This window comes from Epinephelus lanceolatus, chromosome 24, assembly GCF_041903045.1.
Source record: "Epinephelus lanceolatus isolate andai-2023 chromosome 24, ASM4190304v1, whole genome shotgun sequence".
NCBI lineage: Eukaryota > Metazoa > Chordata > Actinopteri > Perciformes > Serranidae > Epinephelus > Epinephelus lanceolatus.
This window is the reverse complement of record NC_135757.1, coordinates 15,029,044-15,054,483: the sequence shown is the minus strand read 5'-3', so window position 1 is coordinate 15,054,483 and position 25,440 is coordinate 15,029,044. Positions and strand designations below refer to the sequence as shown.

At 40.6% G+C, this 25,440-nt stretch overlaps 1 protein-coding gene across 17 annotated transcripts in view; it reads right to left on the bottom strand.

Moving 5' to 3' along the window:
- Positions 1-25,440, bottom strand: part of dmd (dystrophin) — a 376,736-nt gene that overhangs the window by 228,987 nt on the left and 122,309 nt on the right. For all 17 annotated transcript variants that reach the window (XM_078165601.1, XM_078165594.1, XM_078165599.1 and 14 more), the window contains exon 2: positions 15,717-15,778. In XM_078165601.1, coding sequence (XP_078021727.1) covers positions 15,717-15,778 — 62 coding nt within the window. The remainder of the gene's footprint in view (positions 1-15,716; positions 15,779-25,440) is intronic.

Here is a 25,440-nt window from a genome sequence, read left to right as displayed (position 1 = left end):
AAATCACACAAGATGCCAGGCTTCAATATGTGATTATGAGGTGAAAATAACATCTGTGGAACATCTGTCTAGCTCCATTCTGCTCCGCACAACTAATCTGGGGAAGGCTACTGAAAAGTTATGATGGCTTTTTTTTCTGTAATTTCTGAACAGATTTATGGACAACTGTTGATTTTATCAGATCACAGCGTATATGATGCCTGTGTGTTTTGATTTGACTGAGTGCAGACTCTGAAAGGACGTGGTGGGATGTTGTAAACAAATAGTGCCTATTGTTTAGAATGGAAGGAGAGCAAAATATTAATGCAATTCAGATGCTGTTTGTAATCAGAGCACATTTATTTTCATTCTCAATGCATGACTAAACTAAATCAGACAAAACACTTATGAGCCAACACTATGTACTGTGTGTGTACGTTTAGTGAAAGGTGAAATCTGTGTTTGTCCTCTGTTCTCCATGCCAGACACAAACTCACCATCAGCTATGAAAACAAATCAGAAGCAGGGATGTTTCAAGATGTCAGCTTCTATAATTGAATTTTGTAACAGGACCTCCTACGACTTAACTCTAAATCACAAAAAGGAAAGATAACACAAAAGATGGAACCTGCACCATCTGATCTGAGGACAGTTAAAGGAAGACAACCTTGCAACCAACTGGAATGCTTCACTCCATACATTTTTTTAAATCTGCCGAGGGACCACTTCTCTGCATTCTGAAAGTGTCTGGATTTCACTGAGATAACAGTCAACGTGACACATTTAATGGTTACGTCTTGTTTTGAATGGCTGCTTTGAGTCATCACTATTTTTTGTTAGCGACATTAGCTGTCTGACTGATCAGTTAACTGACTCCCTGTGTTAGCATTATACACTAAGAAAAAGAGGGTTCTTCCTAAAGGGCTGAGGTTCTACCCAAAAGTTTTTGCTTTTAAAGTAAGGGTTTTTCAAGGGATCTTTGTAAGACTTATGGCTCTATTGAAAACCTTTTTTTTTTAAAGAGGTGCCCAGCACTTGGCATTTTGTACTTGGTTCTAATCTGGTTCCCAACCTGACTCCACTATTGAAATAGTAAAGACTGTAGAAGTAGTCATAGTTTTTTGTTTTTTTTTGAACTATGAGTGTTGTGGATTTTGCTGGACTACATCAGCCGTTGGACGTGGTTCCCTTGGCCCAAGATTAACCTGTTAAACTAAAAATGTGATTAGTGGAGATAGATCTATTGGTAAAGAAGAACCCTATATACTAGTTAGCACCTATACTTCTAAGAATGCAGAAAAGAATTACAAAATTATAGACACTGCAAAGTGTCTAGATACTTGAGCCCCAAAAGCCTCAGGTCTGTAAGTAATTAAATTAATATAAAATTTAATTAGATTGTCACAAGCTAATTCACACAACAGCCAACCTGGGGCCAGCAAGTATTCCAGGACAGAGAGAGCTGGTTGGTCTGTGACGCAAAACATATCTGAGATAAGATGACATGTGTGTTCTGGTTCCGACTTGTGTAAAGAACATAGGTCATGGAAAAATAATTTTACTTAAGTAAGCAAACATATAGGGTTTCACAATTTCAGTATGTAGCCCAGACTATATATAGCTATGGTGTGCCTGCTTTCCATTCTCCCAATGCTTCTCTGATAACAACTAGTGATTATATTGGAGTCAAAACTGCCATCAGAAATAATCAAAATATCAAAAATGATCTAGTCTCAATTTCCTATTGGCTGGAAATTTGGCACACTGTATCACATGTACAATTAATTGAGATGATCGGAAATGAGGAAAGAGAAAGATGAGGAAGTAGCAATCTCTGGGGCTGAAAAATAAAGCCAGTGCTAAGTGTCAAAAACTGCAGTTCCTCAAATGGCCACTTGAGGCTGGCTCCAAAAATAAGTCAATCCCCACAGACACCCATGTTACACCCAGCATTTTGTTTTGATGGTTTTAAGCCTATTTTTCGCAAGCAAAAATTAATTGTAGGCAAAACACGACCACCACAGGGCTGTGGGCTACATCGGAGTCCTTAAATGTTGTCTTGTTGTATCATTGGGAGACAGAATAGAAGGAGTCATGGCTCATACTAACCATCACTGATCGGAACAACAAAGCAGACAACTATCGTTAAATGCAATAAGACGAAAGGACTGGATGAAGGCTCAAAATGCTCAAACAAACAAACAAATGCTCCCATGTGCAGCGCACACTTCATATCAGGTGCAGGAAAAAGTATTTCCTGTTGTAGGGATGAATAACATTATGTATATTAAGTGTTATCATGTCACCTAATCACAAATTGGGGAGGTAATATAGTTAAATTATTAGTGCAATAGCAAACGTTAGCTTCAATAGCAAAACAAAATGGAGGAAACCATTAAAGTGTTGTTCTCCTTTGTAAGATTAGCATAGTAATCGACCACAAAGCTTCCTGTGACATCATCCATCCACTGAGTGAGAGCATACGGGTTGGCCAGTCTGGTCCTGTTGGTCAGTTTTTACTTAGTCAAGTAACACTCCCAATTCTGGAGAGTGAGTGACCTGACATGGAGTCAGTTCAGTCTGATTCTCCATCCTAAAATGAGAGCCCTGTTGCTCAAAGAAATGTAACATTCTATTTCTACATGAATTAAGTAACAGTTAAGTTAATCAAACATTTACTCTGATCAATGCTCTGCTGCTCTGTTTTCCCAGACAGAGAGCCCAGAGTGCGCTCTGCCACTCCGAGAGTGTGGTGCTCTGGATAACCAAACTGTACATTAAGACAGCTCTATACATTTACAAACAGTCCAGCAAGAGTGTGCTCTGCCACTCAGAATGAGTATTTCCAAACGCACCCTAATCAGAGAGACTTATATCATCTTCCTCCCTTGTCGAAAAGCCAACAGAACTTGCTAGCTAGCGCTAACTAACAGTAAAAGGGTCTATAACAAAGGCCCTCAGCTGGACACAAACCAGGGCTCTGGTTCCTGGTACTTTATAAGAGCAAATGACGGAATTACATTTAAAAGCAAATTTTACTCAAATAATTATGTAATTCTTTAAAGTTCCCTGTGCACCTCACTGTGCTAGGTTTGTTTTCACATTCATCTGTGGAGGGAGGACGTTCCTCTGAGATCACTGTAAATCTTTTAATACCTAGACGCACCTGTAGGATTTATGCCTTCACAACTAGCCTGGAGTCGACCATGGTCAGATATGCAACTTACAGAAGTGTGATGTGGAAACCTGAAGCTTCCAGGTCACATACACAGAGAATTGGGCCATGAGAGACTCTACTAAAGAATCCTTTAGCAAGTTTTTTAAAAAGTATGGAAATGCGAGGTAAGTTGGTTATCTTAAGCTGCACCTACATGAGACATTTGAACAAGCAGGCCTCCAGGAAATGGGAAGAAGGGCAGTTTATCTAATATTACAGAATGCATCTTTACTGAGCAGCTTTCTAACATATAAAAACAAATAAGACAGCTTTAGTGTCTTCTGACAAGATGTAAACTGAGATGATGCACAGAGGTGAGCTTCACTGCAGAATGCTATCAGCAATTTCACAGACAGGAAGCTGTGAAATGTATCTATTTAATTCATTTCTCTGAGGGTTTCAGAGTTTCTCTCTATAAGCCACAACACACACAGAGAAAAACACACTCATACACAGCGATTTTCCAGTCAAGGATCTTGCTAATTGTCGTTTCCAGACAGATTTTACATGACTTTAAGCAGCAGCATTTAACATGGTGTCTAGTGTGTATCCTTTAAATCAGAATTAAACAGATTCAGATGCTCTCGTTGCCTCCAAATACATATTTTTTTCGGATTAGATGACTCATGACTAAATCCCAAGATTTCACGCAGATTTCATGCTTTTGTTGTACAACCAAAATGAACATGTCAACCACGATAAAATCTTACCCTGAGGTGGTTGTATTCTCTTCATTTTTTAGCAAATTACAACAAATAGAAGTTGGTAAAGGTAAAGAAGAGAAGCTAATTAGTTTGTGTCAATGAGGAGAAAAACATTCCTGCGCTCGACTATCCAACGCAACACCTCACAAAAAAAAATATATTCTCATTATAGTATATAATGTACTTTCTTGCAAAAAATCAAGAAAAGCTCTGATGTAGGGTTGTGACCCTAGTTTGTTAGGTTACCAGGAGACAGTATCTCTGGAAGAAAAATTATGTTTAGACAAATGCATGCTGAAAAGAAGATAAGGAAAAGAAATCCATGCAATAGAAACAAAGGAAGCCCTACCAGTAAAATGTGTGCTGTACAGTACGTATAACAACCTCACTTGACAACAAATTTTTAAACACAAGCATTTTCTAAATGTCACAAAGTGACAGTCTCTGTGTGATTTGATTTTGTAGTTACTCACAGAGACAAATATAAAACTGTTCTGTTTCCGCCCTGTCACTCGTCTTTCTATCCCAATTATTCCCACAAGTTGTTTTTGGGCTCTTTAGTATAGAGACAAAGAAACTGTCAGTAACAACAGCACTGGAAGTTGCTGTCACTGATGGCTTATCGCAGGAAACAGTTACATTTCAGGTTGTAAGCTGCAATCCAGCCCAGATGCTAGAAGAAAATGTTGGCATTGTACATTTCTGTAAACCTCAGATATATTACATTTGTACATTTCATATTTATCATATCAACACTTCTAAAGTGACAGTAAATGAGCTGACTTTGATTTTGGATGTCGACAAGACAGCTGTCAAGCAGCAGACTCAGGCCAACAAACAACAACACAGGTTGTTTTTTAGTGACCTGTTTCTGCTTTTCCAGCAGCTTTTATGCCATTAAATATGGATGTTTTCCAGCCACCTGTCAACGCTTTTCCAGCATCTTTTATGCCGTTGAATGTGGATGGGTTTTTTTTGGCCAACCATCTACGCTTTCCCAGCAGCTTTTATGCTTAACTGGGGGGTTTATAGCCAACCTTCACCACATTTTCAGAAGCATTTGTGCTGTCGAACGTGGTTATCTTCAGCTAAAACATACTCTTTTCCTAACCATAATTAAGGGCTCTGGTTTCGCAGACTGGGCGCGGCGGGGGCGCAGTGCACCTGCACTTCGCCAACTGGGTGTGGCCCTTAAATGCGCCGCGCAAAGGTGTAATGAGAGTTTACTCAATTCGCCATTGCAGAGGAGAGCAGCAGCGTCAGACAGCCAAACTCCTCCCAGGAGGAAACTTATGTTTTGGTCCGGGAGGTCCTCCACGGGCTGATGATGCAGAGGTAGCCTGGAAGGAGGTCACCACAATTGTAAATCAATGTTGCGTTTCTCTCGTGCGCGCGCGCGCTCTCTCTTTCCCTCTCGCAGTCTCACTCTGTTTCTTTTCTTTTGACTTTCTAAGATGACAGATGCTGAATATATACTCCCTATCTGATGCTGTGGCTGTTTGTGGTTGGCTGAGAGGGATGTGAACTCATTAGTTTGCAGGCTGTGTTAATCAAATCAGGTTGGGTTTCCATTACGCGTGCCAAACGGTGCCAATCCCCTTTGATCTGACATCAGATGTGACGGGACAGTCGGTATAGAGATACATTTATGTGCTGATTGCAGTTAGTTGCATTAAATAGTGGTTTTGTGGCTATTTATTGCATTATTAATGTGCCTCATATTCTGGAAACCTGCCTGTGAGGTTTTGGTGAGGTGTGCGCACCATCCGCTGGTCAGCCAAACTTCAGCTTACGCCGGCTGCGCTCCCCCTGCGCTGACAGTAGACCTGGTTTCAGCTGGCGAGCTTTTAGCGCACCTTCGGTGAAACAGTGACGAAACTGTCACTGCGCCAAGCTGGATCTGTCGACACCTCCCCCTGCTGCGCCGCCACACCCATCTCAGCACACCCTGGTCTGCCAAACTACCAAACTGAGTGCGCCTCAGGTTGCGCTGCTCGAAACTACTGCGCGGGGTTCGCCACCCTGTGCCACCTACGCTGTGCCGGGAAACTAGAGCCCTAAGTGTTTTTTGTGCCTAAACATAGTCACACATTAACCACACCACTATTAGAAAAAAGTGTCCATATATCAGCTACATAATAATGTACAAATGTAATATGTTCGTGGTTTGCAGAAAAGAACAACGGTAGCATTTTTTTCTGGGGATTAGGTTGTGCCACGGTGAATAACAGAAGGCTGACAGAAGTGTTATTTGACATATGAACTTCAGACTGAAGTCAATTAACCCAGGTTTATTTTTGGAATAGTTTTAGGTATTTTGAGTCAAGTGTTTTGATTCAAGATTCATTGTTTATTGACACTTAAAAATCATTCGTGTTAGCATGCGGACCTCTTGTTGTGCATGTTTACTTCAAATGAAAACCCAAAACACTGCATGCAGTGCATCCTAAATTAGCATTTAGATTCAAAGTTGTTACAAGTTTTGAGGTAATGCCAGCAGCCTGTATCACTCAACAGTGTGTGTTAAAGTGTTGACATAGATCACCAGAGCAAATGATCAACTGCGGACATACGGATGAGACTGCTGCATTCTTCACGAGGTAAGCTGCCCGACAGAATAACTTGACCAAAACTTTGCATTTTTTTTAAAGTTGAAGCCACCCTGAGCGACAAGTAAGATTTGATTCTGACAGATGTGTGTATCTTAATATGTTTTTACATGCTGTGTGATCAGACAGTGTGTGTGTGTGACAGAGCTTAGCTGTAAATGCAAGCAAAATGGAATTTGGGAAGATGTCGATTTTTTCCTTGCGGTAAGATTCAAACCCCAAGACAGTGAACACAAAAGCTATAATATTAGTGTAGTTTAGTTTAATTTCACCCTGGTGGCTCACTCCTACTTTGGACTGTACCTTCCCCCTGATGGTAATCAAACCCTCCAGCGCACCATCCCCTGGAATACTCTGTATGTGTGTGTGTTTTTGCAGCTCCAGGAACCTTTTGTTTAAACATATTTTTGTGAAGCAGCTTGTTTCACACACAGTTAACAATGTCTTTCCCTCTCAGTTCCCACATATATTTTTCACTTAGACTTGTATGATACTGTGAAATATTACAGAGATGGAAGATGTAATGCAAATGTAATTTAAGTGCCTATCTCGTGGCATATGCAAACAAGTATGCAAGCAAACTGTTTTGTGTCATTCTTATTGACAAAGTGTTGGATTTAATCAGCTAGGCTCCACTTTAAAAAGCATGAACCATGACAAACATACTCTCCCAGTGTAAAAATCAAGTCAACAACTTCACAAACCTTTCTACTGATTGTGGAGTTTACATAAATTGAAGCAACCTAGTATCACGGAAAGAAGAGCAGAAACAATTTAGAAACAGAGCTGCTCAAAGATGCATGATTTTGAACTATTTTCCACAGCAGTTTGCCAAAAACACAGTCAGCAGTGATCCAGTGAAAATTAGTTCTAACAGCTGCCATTCAGAAAACCCTTAAAAAAGCACACTCACCTTTTCAACTAACTTCATCCAATGACCTTTAAATCTACAGTACATCGCACGTTATGAACAAGCAACCAATTCTGCCTCACTTCTCCCATGCTGCTCTCCAGTAGTTTACACTAGTTTTGACTTGGGAAAGGATCACTCAGCTGTTGTAGCTGTGTGACACCTCCTAATTTTCACAGCTTAATTCAGACTCAACACAAAAGAAAGAAATGATTCATTAGGGATGCCAGAAGGCTAGCAGTCAAAGAAGAGCATATTAAAGGTAGTGAATAAAATAATGGCTGTATCTTCATTCAACTTCATTTTTAGGAACCATGAGAAGCCTTGGCCCAGCCTGTTCTCATACACTGTACATATACCAATGAAAAGCAATACACCAGAATATGTATATAACCCAAGTAATTATGAGCCAGTAATTCATATATAACTCATATAATCTGGAAGGTAGTGATAACGTGACCAGAAGTAAAGAAGGAATTAGTATTAAGAGCAAAGTCTGCATAAGGAGGCAGTATGGAGTGGTAGAATGGTCAAACAAACACAGGTCTTTCCCCCAGGAGACTGGTGATAGTGTCCCATGTAAAACTAAGGTACATTGTCACAATGTTTGTATTCCTGTAATGCCCGCCAATGTAATAATGTCCACAAATGTAATTAACCACAAATGTAATAAAAATCTGCAGCATTTAATGTAATAAACCCACAAATGAAATAAATATTCCACAAACGTGATAGCCGCTGCCTACTACAAACGTAACATGCAATTTCCCACAAATGTAATAACTATTACGTTTGCAGGGATTTATTATGTTTGTGGGGAAGTGAAAATCTTTATTGTAATAACTTCCCACAAATGTAATAATACAATGAATAATGGTCATTGTGGTTGTTGTTTGTTTGTTTGCCTATACACCTACTAATACTACTGACCGTGGGTGCTATCACACAACGGATCCCCCCGGATGCCATATATTTGCATATTTCTTGATTCTGGAATTTTTAATGAGGGAAAAGGATTTTAACAAGATAGGGGCCTACTTTAACTTTTTGTGTGTGAAAAACTATATCAGTCACATTATTATTCAAAGAAAAGTATTTATAGGCTAAACCTTGAAACATGTCTAGAAGGAGTCTTTAATGATTGCATTTTGTTATTTATTTAGCTAGGCTACATCACAAATTGATAACAGGCGGGCGGGGGATCCGTTGTGTGATAGCGGAGCGGAGAGTCAGCAGCTGGATTTTGCACCCACGGTCAGTAGTATTAGTAGGGTATAGGCAAACAAACAAACAACAACCACAATGACCATTATTCATTGTATTATTACATTTGTGGGAAGTTATTACAATAAAGATTTTCACTTCCCCACACACATAATAAATCCCTGCAAACGTAATAGTTATTACATTTGTGGGAAATCGCGTGTTACGTTTGTAGTAGGCAGCGGTTATCACGTTTGTGGAAAATTTATTACATTTGTGGGTTTATTACATTAAATGCTGCAGATTTTTATTATGTTTGTGGTTTATTGCGTTTGTGGACATTATTACACTGGCAGGCGTTACAATTCCTAAACCTAATCTATGTAACTTAACTTTCTTAAACCTAACCTACGTAACTTTACCTGCCTTAACCTAACCTACATAGCTTTACTTGCCTAAACCTAACCTATGTAACTGTACTTGCCTCAACCTAACCTATGTAACTGTACTTGCTCTAAAATAACCTACGTAACTTCACATAAAGTACATAATGTAACGATAATTAGTGGGGCACTAATTTGTTAGGTATCATACAAACCGTTGTATGTGCATTTCCATTAGGTATATGAACTGCTGTACGAGGATACATGCATGGTCATACCTCTCTTTCTCTCACTGTCTTGCACATGCAGTCTTTGGATCTACTGAATCCATGTTGATATGAAATAGCAGTCACAGGTTAATCTCTAGTATAATTCTATATAAATCTCACTGATAAACAGTAGAGTTCAACTTTCATTTCTCTCCTTTTATCCATATACCCTCAGCCCCTCTCTTTTCTCTCAAACGTTCTCATTCTTTTTCTCCATCTGGAAAACCACATGTTTACAAAGTTAAAACATCAAGTTTTTGTAAATGTCAACAACTTAGATATAGGGTGTTATTAAGTTACCTTTAGCTGTGTTTATAACTGGATTTTTGCACAGAGCCAGGGTAGCTGTTTCCAGTCTTTATGGTTAGATAACTAGCAGCTAGCCTTAGCTGTATACAAGGGTGGTAGCTAGGCAAGCCAAATGATATTTTTTATAATCTACCACCTTTCCTTATTATCATTAACCATTTTTGTTTTATTTTTGCAGATTCTTGAAGTGAATAGTGGTCAGTGATTTGTTGAAAAAGGAGAAATTGGACTATCACGCTATCATATATCTCCATCTTAAAGGAATGTCACCATCTGAAATCCACCAAGATATGCTCAATACTTTACATGACAATGCCCCTTCATATGCCACAGTCAAATGCTGGATACAGGAACTCGAGCATGGCAGAGAGAGTGAGCAACCTGAAGAGTTCTTTTCCACTGGGATAAAGACACTTCAGCACCGCTGAATTGTGTTGCCCTTGAGGGGGATTATGTTCAAAAATAAAAGCACTGAAAAATCTGTATCTTGTTTTGTTTCCTTGAGGCTCAAAACTTTTCAGTCACCCCTCGTATTTAGTGTACATATGTGTTAGTGGTTCTTTCCAGATTCACAGTGTTTGCAAAGCTAGTTAAATGCTCCCATACCCCTCGGATGTAATGTCGGTCTTTCACGTCAGTAAGTGGATGAACACACTCAAACATTTCATTGATTTACTAATAAATCTTGACAAATGTCCCTTTTCTTTGGAACAAAACAGGAGCAAAGCAACACTGACCAACACTTCAATCTGTAGTCCTTTTTTCCACCTCTGAAAGGCTTAAATGTAACACAGATGATGTCCAAACAATGGCAATGTAGTACAAACACATCACTAAATGTGAATGCTACAGAGTAATGACCCACAACAACCATCAGGCTGGGTACTGTGTAATTATCAGTAATGCAATGTGGGGAGTTATTCAACAAAATTAAGCCTGTATCATCAGCATAACAATGCATCTTGGAATACTGAAACAAGGAAATTATGCCTTCCTCACTGCTGTCTGTGCTCTTAATCATTTTATCTCATCTCACATCTCCTGTTCTATTCCTTTTGGTTCTTCAGCTTCTTTGTCCTCTCCTGCTCCCTCTTCTCCCCTCTCCTATCAAAATTATTCTGCAGTTTTTGAGGACCTGAGCAAACAGTGACAGCCAGGGTGTGAAATTAACACCAGGCACTGGACGAGTGCTGCCTTCACCTCCATCTGTCACCCTTTCCCTCCATTCCTGGCTCCCTAATGTGAGTTTATTTGTCCACTCTGTCCTTATGGAAAAAAGCACCTAAATGACCAATACCAATCAATTAAACTTTATTCAAAGAGTTTCTTCACCGCTTTGTACCAAAGAGATTGTTGTTAGCTTGCCAACCCCTGGCAACGAGCCCATCAATTGTAATTTTGGGGCCTGTACACATGCAGTGTTTTTTGCAACCTAAAATCCATTGTTTTTAATGTAGAATGTGGCTGAGTGCTGAGATAAACAAAGCTCAACAGCAACACACAACACATGTGACAAGGAACAACCAATCACAGCTGGTAGATATCTTCCCTTTCTTCAGTAAATATCAGTCTGTAATAAAAGAAGTCGATCATTTTAGTTTAGGGCTACCCAGAGCTTGTCCCATGGGCAATATTTGATGATAAATTTAAAGTGAAAAACAACACCTGGATGAAAACACTCCAAACTTGGCATTTCTGATAAGTAGGATACAATGCTGGTTATTGTCACTTAGCAACCACTGACACAACCTGCCTTAGTGCCCTTAAACGTTGGCACACAGTAGGCACAAAAATAATACTCAGCACCCGACCTCATATTTTCCTGGCAGTCAAGGAATAGATATTTGTCCTAGCCCTGACCCTCCAACAACCTCATCCTCCACTCCGTAAATCCATCACCAAACCGCCTAGCTCCCAGGTTGCATTCCTCAGGAGCCGACTGCAGCACACCGGCTGGATGATGCAAGTAACTGCAGAATTCCCAGAGCTTCACTAAGCTTGTCTGTAAGACACAAGAGGCATCACTTGGTTTTGTTTATGTTGGCCAAATTTTTTATTAAGTCTCAAACCGTGTTGTTATTCTGGGCTACTCCTATAAAGGTGCTATTATATTATTTATACTTTCTTGTAGATATTAACAGGTGTTCATTACTCTTCAAAAATATATTAAATATTTTTTCATATCCTAATTTCAATGTCTGAATATTCTCATGAATCAAATTTCATTACTCTTTGAGAGGGTGCACTTGCATCACTGGGATATTTTATTATTATTATACCAGTGGCATAAAATGGTCTCAAAATGATATTCCTGGGACAATATATTATCAAACGAAAGGAGTTACTGTGGCAGACTTATCTGTGTGTTGAAAGTGGAATGAAAGTGTCAGAAAAGTAAATTACAGGTGACATGTTGCAGTGTATCCTGCACTGGAATGGAATCTCATACTCTTGAATAAAATACCAGCTAGGGTTGGTAAACAACAACAACAGAAAACGGCTCAGTTTCCTGCCTTGGTGACGGATCCTCATATATTCCTGAAGTGCCTCTTTTTATGGTTTGCTGAGTAGCAAATCACACTAAAATCAGACACGACGCGGCTTCACTGCCAGGCATCTCGCCGGCTTTTTTCTCTCCATATTTCTCACGCCTGCCGCTACCATACCTTCCACCTCCTGCCATAACTCGTTTGCTCTCCCCTCTTGTCCCTGTCTGAACTTTTGTTTGCCCCTCACTCATTCTCTATTGCTTCTCCACACTCTTTCCTACATCCTTCATCTCCTTCCCTTACTCCTCTCATTTTCTCCTCTCCTATAATCTCACTTTCTTCCATCTGCTGTCTCACTACCTCTTACTCTCCTGAGGCTGGTGTATATGTGTGTGTGTGTGTGTGTGCGAGAGAAAAAGAGAGAGAGGCATAGAGACTCATCTATCTAGGATGGGGTACTCATTATGCTCCGCTGGGTTTGGATGGATGAGGGGATCTCTCTCCTTTCCTCTGCTGCGTATCTCTATCACCCTCTTTCTATCTCCTTGACTCCCACTGCCAGATTTCCCCCCTCCTACTTTCTCTTAGTTATGGTTAGAAGGGATCTGGCAGGCTGGATGGACAGGATAGGAGGAGGGAAGACAGGAAAGTGGAAGGAAGGAGAGAGGGAGAGAAGAAGGGAAGGCAATGAAAGGCAAGGAAAAGGGAGTAGAAAAGAAGGAAGGGAAGAAAGAGGGTGAAAGGAAAAGGAGAGGAATGAGGAGAGGAAGAAAAGAGAGGAGACAAGAGGAAGGACAGGAGACCTCTCCAGCCTGTCTGTCCTTTTCCTGGCTTTAATCACCTGCCTTGGATCAGACTTGTTTCAATAGCTTTACTCACACACACACATGCACAAATGAGCACCAGCGTGCACACAAACTGTATGCACACGCACTCACCTAAGTCTCCATCACCATGGCAACAGCACACCTCTAGCACCCTTGTAATCAACTTTGAAATAGGGATAGAAGTGATGTGTCGGCACGCACAAAATACACATACGCCACAAATAAACACAGGCACATAAACACTGAAATGTAATTAGAGTTACATGCAAAACAAGTCCCCACCCACCCTACTGGGGTGGGAGGTGGGGGGTGGACTGAGCAACTGTTTTGCAGGACAACAAAGTGCAGGAGACAACGATCAAGCAACAAAAATCAAAAGAGATAACCAAGAAATCCATAGTCATTAAAACAATCCCAAATACAGCATGGAGAATGACAAGGAAAAGGGGAATGTGAAAAATGTGCAACACTCCCCTGCCCCCTTTATCCTAGCTTTACCAAACCCACTCTCCAGAGAGAATGGACGTGGCAGGAATAACCTTTGTGTGTTTGTTTGTGCGTAAGAATCACAGCCGTAAAAGGAAATGCCTCAGAAATTGTCCATGACTCTGAGAGACGAACAGAAAACAGCCCCAGATGAAAGGAGGTGGAAGACGCTGCCAGCGGTTAAGAAAAACAACAACAACAAATCCTTCCCTCCTGTTCGTTTTCTTTGGAAAATAGGAGGAGGAAATAAATGAAAACAAAATAGAGGGTGGGAGGAAGACGGAGAGAGGATCTGAAGTAGACAGAATAAAGAGACAGGTAGGTGTTCTCCCTGCTCCCCCACATCATTGTGCATGGATTGTACCCCACAAGATGGACAGTATCTCATAACACACACAGAGACCTGCTTCATTCCATTAAAGGTCCCATACTGTAAAAAGTCAGATTGAAGCAGGTCGAAACGCTCCACCTACAGACATAGGCACACAGTCCGTATTCAGAAACTGTGCCTTTAAACGAGTCGTAAGGACTTCTGTAGAGTTGTGACATCACAGCTATACCATATACAAGTAGAAACTGCCGCTATAGTATCACTACAGTCATTCTGCGGTAGGGATGCACCGAAATGAAAATTTGTGGCCGAAGCCGAAGCCCAGTAATATTAAGCGCTTGGCTGAATACCGAGTACCGAATACGGAATATTGTTGTTTAGTTTTTCATTAGTTTTTGCAAATGAACCCCATCCAGATTAGTGTTGTCACGGTACCAAAATTGGGACCCACTGTGCGATACCAATGAAAATATCATGGTTCTGAGTAGTATCAGGATACCACAGCGAAAATGAGACAGATGTGCCTTTTGTCATTTATAAAAATATAAATCACTTTTCTATTATAGGCTACATCAATGATATTTCAATGGAATAAATTACTTACTGACTTATTTATACTTCAAAAACAGCATCAATAAGTGATTAACATAGGGGGGATCAAAATAAAATAAATAAATGAAATAAGAATCAACCAGCCACCCTCCTCCCCTGACAAGTCCCTTCATAAGTAACGAACAGTCCCTAAAGTGCGGTGAGGTTTGTGGGCTGTGAATGGCTCGTTTCTCCTCTGACACATCACATACCTGTGTTCGGCTGGCTCGGCTGTTCAGGTACTTCTGGGTAGTCATGACACCAAGAGGATATTATTGGAGCTGAATTCTCCGTCTCCGGTAAGCCGATGGCCGCCGTATTTGACAGGAATACATTACTGTCTGTGTCTCTGACCCCCGTTCAACCCACAATCAGTGGGATTCGCCTTTCGTTTCTGCTGCTGGTTGAAATCTGAAGGCTGCTCGCACAGTGTGCTGAATGATTTAAGCCTATTTTGCTCACTCAAAACTATTTTTAGTCGCAAATGCGAGTGCCGTGACGGGCGGATCACCACACTGCCGACATTTTACTCCGCCAGTCATGGCACGCTGTTTGATTGCGTTATCAAAACACGCCGCTATTATTCGGCCTTGCTTTTAACTTATTCTACCGAATACCGAATGTGTGTTTTTTTGCAATATTCGGCCGAATATATTCGGTTACCGAATATTCGGTGCATCCCTATTCTGCGGCTGCAATACCAGCACAGAGACACAGAGAGCACAGATGTAAAAGACCTGGAAACAGTGACCAATCAGAGCAGACTATGTTTTTTTGGGGTGGGGGCTAAAAGAGACAAGTGCTAAAACAGAGCGTTTCAGACAGGGTCAGTTTTTTGAACATTAGGAGTTCACTAGAGGGCACGCCAGAAAACACAGACAGTAAAGAAATTCGGGATTTGCATGATGTAAATGATAAACATGGCAGATCACAGATCATGGTAGAAAATGTGACAGCAGCGCCATCATAGGTGTTATGTGTAAAGCATATCTTGACTTTAGTTTCTTTCTCTCGTTCTGCCAACACTATCCCGACTGTTCATGTGTGTATTACATCTTGTGGACATTGAGGACGTGCACAGCCAATGCTTCAAACAGACGCAGGTGACACAAGGCAGCCATAATGTGCACACACACGTGTAGTTAAAAGTAAGTGTATCTCCAACCTAAGGGTCCATTTTCAAAGCAAAGGGCTTCAGCCATTAAAACAAGAGATAGTGACAGAGAGAAAGAGGTTCCAAGAAACAAGCTATGCTACAGATTTTGTGTCATGTACTTGTTAGAATTTGAGAAACGTTGAAATAGTATTGAAAATGAAAGAAACCGATCACAGTCCAGTTGGTGCAGACAGGCGATAGAAAGTACAGTAAATGGAGTGGATAATGGAAAGAAAGCAGGAAGCTGTCTTACCTTAGCCAACTGTGAGTTTACCCATTTTGTGAAAGTCTTCTTCTGAACGTCTTCTCTTTCATCTGCCGAAGGAAGAAACACAGACAGTCAGAAAAAAGGAGCTGTACATGTGTATGTGTGTGTGTTTGTGTGTGTCATGTCAGATGTATGGCAGCGAGTCAAAGAGAACATGAAAAGGGCACATTTCCACTTTAAGACTCCAATCTTCCTGACTGACTGGTTGACAGTCTATCTGAGTTCAGGCTTCTGTCTCTCTCAAACACACACACACACACACACACACACACACACACACACACACACACACACACAACGCGAGTGGTGCTTAGCACGATAAGAGGCTCCTCTAATTTTGCTCAGGGCTAATTGCATCCTCATCATATCAATCAGCGTGCTACTTACAGGCCTTCACCGTCACATCACATGACAAACTGGAGTGAGCCTGCACTGTTTTCACTTGTTGCCCTCACAGAACAACTCCCTCTGTACTATTAAAATATCATTACAGTGATCACATAGTCACTATGGCACTGTTTCCTATTTGCTGCCCATCAATGTAGATGCTTTTGTGCACTGAGGGTGTTTCTGAATGTGTTTTAATTTGGTCAACTGTTTAGTTAGAATAGGTATTATTACTTTATATCCAACTTTCATTTTAGAATCAAACCCATTACATTAAGTATTTACTGCACTGCAGAATTATCTAATATGACATTTAAAAGTCAGTTTGTACCAGAAACCCTTACTTTCCTTCAGCCTCAACTGTACTTTGCATGCAAGGGTGAAAGCAGGTTGGTAGTGTCTGCTACTCTGTACCACTAACAGCTTCAGGGAGAATTTAGTGAAGTTGTAAAGATATTTACAAATTTGAACTTCCTGGATCAATAACTCATTAAGCGAAACACTGTTAAAACACAAACAAGCCTCTTTTCAACAGTGGTAAGGTAAACAGCAAGCTTCAACTTAATCTTCATCAAAACAAGGTGTCCTATGAGCTGAGCAGGAACGTTGATCTGTGTGTGGCTGTGAGACGAGTGCAGGGACCGTCTACAAAGTGCAACACCCGAAAGAGATAACTTCACTCACAGTAAGTATATTGTCCCGAAGATCACTTCACATATCAGTGGTCTCCTGTTGGTTATACTGCGATACTTATTTTGGGGGGAAAAGTATTAAATTTACTGATATACAGTATAGTTTAAGATTTCAAGCTTCAAGATTTAGTTTATTGTTAAAAATTCCCATTAAAAATACAACCATATTCTCAAATATTCAATAACCTCACTAGAAAATTGTTTTTATGTGCCAAATGTTCTGAAAATCCAAAGACTTCTAAACTGTTCAGCTGTTGTTGATGAAATTAGTTGTGCTTTACTGTTTAATTAAAACAAAGCAAATTATGATTTTAAAGTTTTCACAAATTAATTCACAGATTAATTCACAAATGTATTAAGTTGCGCCATTTAGAGAAGAGTTATGTGACATTCGGAGCATTAACATAGCAGCAAATTGGCGTTTGCTGTGTAAAGATAATGCAGAGTAATGGAGTCACAAAGTCACACTACTGTACCTCTGTGTGTGTTGTAATCTGAGCTTCTCTGTGGTTTGTTGTGTGTGTATCCTACTGGCTCGCTAACTGCTGCCATTCTGCACCATGCTCATTTGGAAGGTACCGCTAATATCGGGACAGCAGTGTTGCAGAAGCATAGTGCCAACCCACCAGATCACCCCCGAGTAACATTGTTAGCTCTGTCAGCACTGTTGCTGTTGTAACATTTTTTTCTTCATACAATCCTCCAGCTAATTATCAGTTACTTCACCATGATTGTTAGAGACCAGAATGAAACTAACCCTTGCATCATCTTGATGTAACTTAGTCTTGTTTATTGGCAGTTGGTATTTGGCACACTCTGCTTTACACAGAAAATTCACACAGCAAAACATTAGTCTGCCATCAGTGAGAAAACACTTTCTGAGTTTCTGGAAGCTTTCTAACAGTCCACTGTCACTGCTCTCTGAAATGTCAACTTTCTCAGAAAAACAGCTCTGCTTTTACAACGTGATGGCATTTTCAAGTTTCATGGGCTTTCAAAGGGATTTAAAAGGAAGTTGCACAATTTTTACAAGCAACTAAAAAGCACATAATCTTCCCAGGAAGTTAAAATTTGAACATTTGGAGGCTTTAAGATGATGATACTGAAACATTTGTCCTAACTTAAAATGATAAAGGCCCCAATAAAACATATACAGTACAGGCCAAAAGTTTGGACACACCTTCTCATTCAATGCGTTTTCTTTATTTTCATGACTATTTACATTGTAGATTCTCACTGAAGGCATCAAAACTATGAATGAACACATGTGGAATTATGTACTTAACAAAAAAAGGTGAAATAACTGAAAACATGTTTTATATTCTAGTTTCTTCAAAATAGCCACCCTTTGCTCTGATTACTGCTTTGCACACTCTTGGCATTCTCTCCATGAGCTTCAAGAGGTAGTCACCTGAAATGGTTTCCACTTCACAGGTGTGCCTTATCAGGGTTAATTAGTGGAATTTCTTGCTTTATCAATGGGGTTGGGACCATGGGTTGTGTTGTGCAGAAGTCAGGTTAATACATAGCCGACAGCCCTATTGGACAACTGTTAAAATTCATATTATGGCAAGAACCAATCAGCTAACTAAAGAAAAACGAGTGGCCATCATTACTTTAAGAAATGAAGGTCAGTCAGTCTGGAAAATTGCAAAAACTTTAAATGTGTCCCCAAGTGGAGTCGCAAAAACCATCAAGCGTTACAACGAAACTGGCACACATGAGGACCGACCCAGGAAAGGAAGACCAAGAGTCACCTCTGCTTCTGAGGATAAGTTCATCCGAGTCACCAGCCTCAGAAATCGCAAGTTAACAGCAGCTCAGATCAGAGACCAGATGAATGCCACACAGAGTTCTAGCAGCAGACCCATCTCTAGAACAACTGTTAAGAGGAGACTGCGCCAATCAGGCCTTCATGGTCAAATAGCTGCTAGGAAACCACTGCTATGGAGAGGCAACAAGTAGAAGAGATTTGTTTGGGCCAAGAAACACAAGGAATGGACATTAGACCAGTGGAAATCTGTGCTTTGGTCTGATGAGTCCAAATTTGAGATCATTGGTTCCAACCACCGTGTCTTTGTGAGACGCAGAAAAGGTGAACGGATGGATTCCACATGCCTGGTTCCCACTGTGAAGCATGGAGGAGGAGGTGTGATGGTGTGGGGGTGTTTTGCTGGTGACACTGTTGGGGATTTATTCAAAATTGAAGGCACACTGAACCAGCATGGCTACCACAGCATCCTGCAGCGACATGCCAGCCCATCCGGTTTGCGTTTAGTTGGACGATCATTTATTTTTCAACAGGACAATGACCCCAAACACACCTCCAGGCTGTGTAAGGGCTATTTGACCAAGAAGGAGAGTGATGGAGTGCTGCGGCAGATGACCTGGCCTCCACAGTCACCGGACCTGAACCCAATCGAGATGGTTTGGGGTGAGCTGGACCGCAGAGTGAAGGCAAAGGGGCCAACAAGTGCTAAACACCTCTGGGAACTCCTTCAAGACTGTTGGAAAACCATTTCAGGTGACTACCTCTTGAAGCTCATCGAGAGAATGCCAAGAGTGTGCAAAGCAGTAATCAGAGCAAAGGGTGGCTATTTTGAAGAAACTAGAATATAAAACATGTTTTCAGTTATTTCACCTTTTTTTGTTAAGTACATAACTCCACATGTGTTCATTCATAGTTTTGATGCCTTCAGTGAGAATCTACAATGTAAATAGTCATGAAAATAAAGAAAACACATTGAATGAGAAGGTGTGTCCAAACTTTTGGCCTGTACTGTATATGATACAGGGAACAGGTTTACTGAGATACTGAATGATGATTTTCAAGGCAGGATTGTGTCTCTAAAATCTACATAAGGTGTTCCACAGATGCCTATATGGCAGGGACATTATCCTCCACTATGGAGGTTTTTTTCCTCTGTAGCGGAGCAGTGTGGTGTGGCCTGTGACATGCATTACAATCCAAATGCCGACATGATGACTTATAATAACATCTCTCCCCCTCCTCTCTCATTTGACTGGAAATGGGGTCACTTCCCATTACTACGGATAATAAATTACACCATCATCCTGAAACAGAACATCAGTTTAAATATTATACCAGCCCAGCTAACAGTACTCGATCAGTGTGTGTGTGTGTGTGTGTGTGTGTGTGTGTGTGTGTGTGTGTGTATGTGTGTGTGCGCATGAGTGTTGACACCACCCAGGCATTGACTAATGGAGCTGATAATGAAAGTTCTCCCTTAATTAAAAGGTCCCGCGTTGAGCAGTGGACTGTGGTGAGACGCCGGACACACATGCAGGTATACACACAAACACTCAAGTGTGCAGGCACATATAGCCGATGTGAGATAATGGCACGCCAAGCGGTGAAGCATGAATGAAATAGAAGCATGTAGCAAACAATCTCATCTAAAGCAGGTAATCCATCCACATCAATGTACAGTGTGTGTGTGTGTGTGTGTGTGTGTGTCTGTGTCTCTGTATGTGTGTATGTATGTGTCTGTATTCCCATGCAATGCAATGTTCTGCAAGTGTGAGTTGAATGACTATTTTTGGATGGTGTGTGTGTGTGTGTGTGTGTGTGTGTGTGTGTGCCTGAGGCCAGAAATCCACAGTTCCTTTTATAGCCAAAGTGTTTAAGATATTTTAAATGTGTGGTGTGTGTCATGACAACAAAACTAAAAGAAACAAAATGTTTTCGTCTTGCATCATAAACCTTAGTTCAGGCCTAACTTACAAAAGGCCTGCTTTAAATTAGAGAAGGTATTTGTCCTATAGTACTTAACATCCATAGAGAGTGTGTCAGATAGACTCTCTTCAACCTCAGCATTAACAAAAAAAAAATAAAAAAAATACTAGAAAAGTGCACTCAGAGTGCAGATCTCTGCCAGGTGGCTGCCTGAGCTGATCATGGCCATTCGAGACAAATCTTGTAATTCCAGCAGATGCGGCGCAGCGCATTTCAGAAGCGTCCCGAAAGTGTCCCAGATGTGTTCCATAAGCTAATAAAAATACATGTCTCATCTATTTTTTACGCAGCCAGGGCACACTGCACAGAGCAGATCAAGTCCTGCTATCAGACATTCTATGTGAAATAAAAGATAGGATGTCATTGTGAGGATGAATGTATTTTTCATCATTAAAACACAGCCACTAATCTTTCATCTGTATCATTCATTACTGGACTTTTAACAGTATTAACCTTGCCTGTAGGCTACAGCACAACAAAGTAGGAAATAACAACAATAAACACAACTAGAACATACAAGGAAACAAATAATTTAAATAATAAGCCTACTTTCTTACTTGACTTTCTCACTGGAACAAATATCAAGGTGCGAAGCAGTGATAACCGGAATGCTGTGCACCTGCGCTCAGTGGAATTGTCCCTCCCAGCTTCCTTACAATCAAGAGGGCGGTGACGATTAGAAAAAAAAAAAAAAAAAAAATTAGTTGACTTATTCACCTTGTATCATGCCCAAGTTTAGTGGATCAGGTATGGAATTAATCTGCAAGGTTCAAAATGAGACCAAACTTTGCTATGGAGGTCACTTTTTCAGCCACAACGAAGGCCAAAATATTGCCTGCAACAGTTGGTAAAGCTTGTTGTTTTAGTGGAGACAATTTCCTGAAAACTTGTGGCTTATGAGGAGTCGGTAGTCAGTGACTGTATAAAACAGCCAATAAAAGGGGTTATTTAACAATAATGAATCACCGCAACCACAGGAGGTTCTTGAGCATACAGTCAAACGCGTGCACAAAATATTAGGCTGATAGGTCCAATAGTTTGTGAGATTATGATGATGATGTCTTAATGGACAACTGTCACTCCCTTAGCCAACATTTGGATTTACAGACACTTTTCAGACTAAGAATACTTAAACTGGCCTGACTCCTGATCATTTGAGCTCATGTTTAGGATGTAACAGTATGTACAGTCTTATTTCAGTTTTCATCATATGGTGATATGACGATTGCATTGGGTTTAAGTAGCCTGGTAATTGATGTCCCTGTATATACAATTATTCCACAGATGTGTGAGCAAATTAACTGTGGGGTAATAAAATGAGAGTCAGCCAGTCATTTCGCTTAATGATATGATGACAAGTCAGTATCAGGTGTATAGTGTAGCATCAGCAGTGGATTTATTTAGTTGTAAAATGCACTGGATGTCAATGCAACAGAGTTTTAACAATACACTGGACACTGTGGAATTAATTACACAAAAAGGTTATTTGTCTTTGTGTATAAATGTAAAGGATTGACAGTTTCCCTGCATCAGTACATGGATGTTTTCTACTGTACATTAACATGTCCTTGTGTGTTTGACAGACTGTGTGTTAATTTGCATATATGTGTGTGTGTGCTGTCAGGCAAAATGAGCCAGTGTGTGAGAACCAGCGGGGAGGGCAGGAAGCCGTCACAGACTGACAGAGAGAGAGGCACAATCAATAGTCCATTTAAACTGTTGTTCTGCGATTGAAACCTTCGGTGTCCTCACAAACACTGATACACTCATGATGAGGCATGCACACAGCCACATGCATCTCATTAAAGAGGCTGCAACATTAAGAGCTTAATCTCGGTTCCAGAGAGGCGTCAGAAAGAAGAGTAAGAGAGGAAATCAAGTGGACAGGTAACACGAAGGAAAGAAGGAAATTAAATCGCAGGAGGATGAAACAGGCCTGAAACAAAAAGGAGGAGGAAAGACTGTAAGGAGAGGGGAAATGAAGAGAGAAAATGTGGAGAAGACAGCATGAGAAAAGGAGAGAAGGCCTGATAGGGCAGAGAGAGGAAAGTTAAAACGGATAAAGAGAGAGCAAGGACAGAAAGCTGGAGGACACAAAGTGAAAGACTGAAAAGGAGACAGAGGATCAGTCCCAAACAGGTCTCCATGACCACAGGCAAAACTAAAAAAATATCTATGTGACTGCAGAGAATCATTTTGCCAAACTGGAAAACAGCCTTTAAACATGCAGTGTTTCAACTATCATGCAGCCTGTGCTGTAACTAGAGCTAACTAGATTTGGAGAAAACTTTGAGGAACACATGTACAATCTTCTGAGGATAAAGTATCCACCAGTTCTTTGACTAAGATTAAAGTGTCACAGTTTGTGTTGACAGAATTTGGGCAACAACAGGATACAATGCAAACCAGCCTGTAAATATAGGCCCGCTGTGCATTTACTATTGCATGCAGAATCAATCCCCCACTTGATCAAAAGATAGTTTCGCTAAATGTGCTCCCACATCTCCGAGAAAATCCGCTGAGTTCATGTCAAGCGGCGTATCTCAGCCCTGCCTTCCTTTCATGTTTACATCACAAAGTGAACGCTTCAAAAGCACAGAACGACTTCAACACTGTTTCAATATGAGTGTGCCTTCCCTATGAACTAGCTGGGAAAATAACATAATATGTCTAATAATATATCGTAACAAGGAAAGGACAAAGAAGAAAAACATGTGTTTATGAATGCATCCAGTAGGGCAGGGAAAAACTAACTGTAGCCTGCTCCTCGTCTGTGCTTGAGGCAAGAGGCTTGAGGCTATATTAGCCACGACAAGCATAACACAACAGAATCTGAAGACTGAACTGTCAGTCCTCGAGTTGCATTGCGGGTAATGCAGGTTTTGACAAGGAAGAAGAATGTGTGGAATAAAATAGACAACATCTCTCGTTCTACTTTTAGATTTTACTGTCCATCATTAGTCCAACAATGCTATAGTAGTAAGGGAGAATGGGGGTTGGTTGTCACTCTTTTTACTTTCATTTTAATCCCTCGAAAACTATCATTAATAGATTGCTTCAAATGTGTAACAGTAGCCTGGAGTGTCAGGTAGATAAGGACTGTCAAATGCGTCTTGTATACTTACTACAACCATCCCCATCATGGGGGATAATTTCAAGATACTTCTAAAAGTCCATATCTTTTGAACAGAATAAGCTTAAGGAGAGTAAGGTCACTCGACTCCTGACACTTAAGGCTTCCATTAAGCATTGAAAAGGAATCTGTTAAGAATATTTACTTGGTCTAACCTTTAGTAAATATGATACAAAAAGGTTTTTGCAACATACGCCGCTTAAATAGTGCCTGCTTGTACGATACTCACTGGGCTTTCAACAAACTCCAACGTGAGTTCATCTGCGTTATTAGACATTCAGAGCAACAGACCTAGTATTAAGAGTGTGAATGTCCCCTTGAATGGTGGTGGATTGGCCCCACAAGCACAGGACTTTTACTCAGGAAACCGGTGTTTGTGTCCTGTGTGTGACTAAAAATCAACTTTGACTTATTTTGTCAGTCGTTAATCATGTGAGTGACTGACTAATGTCAACCACAATCTTTTTTTCAACCCTAACCAACTAGTTTTGTTGCCTAAACATACGTGCCGACCACCTGCATCAAGATACAAAGCAAAAGACTGCCCCTAGTGCCACTATAATAATGCCAGGGGCTTCTGCTGGTTGGAAAACAGACATTTGAAGTTGTTATATTGGGCATTAGAAGACTATGATGGCAATTTTTCACTATTTTTGATGCTTTATAGACCAAATGATTTATGATGTTCATCCTTACATCTCACTCTGTAAGATGCTCTCAGATGCTTTGTGAAAATATCTTAAAACAAACTCTTAGTTTCACCATTCAGGAGTATTTCTTGTGGTAATACAGAATACTTATCGTATATAGCTCTGGGTGGTTTCTTAGTGAAGAGATAACAGGATCTGAAGTGATAGTGAGTTAAAGAGTTAAAGGGAATGAGAGACTTTTCCAGCAGGTCTCTACCCTGCTGACTGAATGATGGTGAGTGCCTGGGACAGCTCCAGGATCAGCACTCTGGACACCAACTGTGGCAGCGCACTGGCCTAACAGTGGATAAAACTGATCCATCAGAGCTGAAACATTTAGTCCATTAATTGATTTTAGGACTCAACTTCAGTTCTCCTGTTTGTTTTAAAAGCTCTGCACAGTCTCCCTCTGAGTAACTGTACACCAAGAAACTCAATCTCCCCACAGTCGTGTTTGTTTCTGAGGTTTTCTCATAGGCTTCCAGCCATCCTATAGTGCAGTCAAGAACTAAGTGTAGCAGCCCTGAGATAATGGAATAATTTCCACAATATGATGAGTTGAATTCATTTGTAAATTTCCATTTTTTTTGATCCGACAGTCATTTAGTAATGTAAGTATATGGAGTGAGTATTTTGTAATTTAAGCGCACAAATGACTTTTGTGTCAAAGAGATTTATCAAAACATTTCTCCACACACCTACTGGGCTTCATGTTTTTCAGAACAAAACTCTTCAATTGATCTCCAAATATACTGTTCTTTGTTCCCTTGAGAAAACAGTTGAACACCTCCTACTGCGAAGGAAGCTGTGCTGGCAACACAACTTGCAGTTAACTAGATGGTCAGACAGCAGGAGACAGGCGTCCGGACCTGCGGCACACCTAACGTCTGCCAAACCTCAGCACTTGACAAACAAGTGACGAAAGAAAGGAAACGGAAGTGCGGAGCTGCTGCCCCCATCGGAGAGCGGCAGCATCAAAGCAGCTGTCCAGCTAATAGAGTCTGGTGAAACTAGGTGGGAGTTTGATCCAACAAGGGGTGTGCTTTCAACC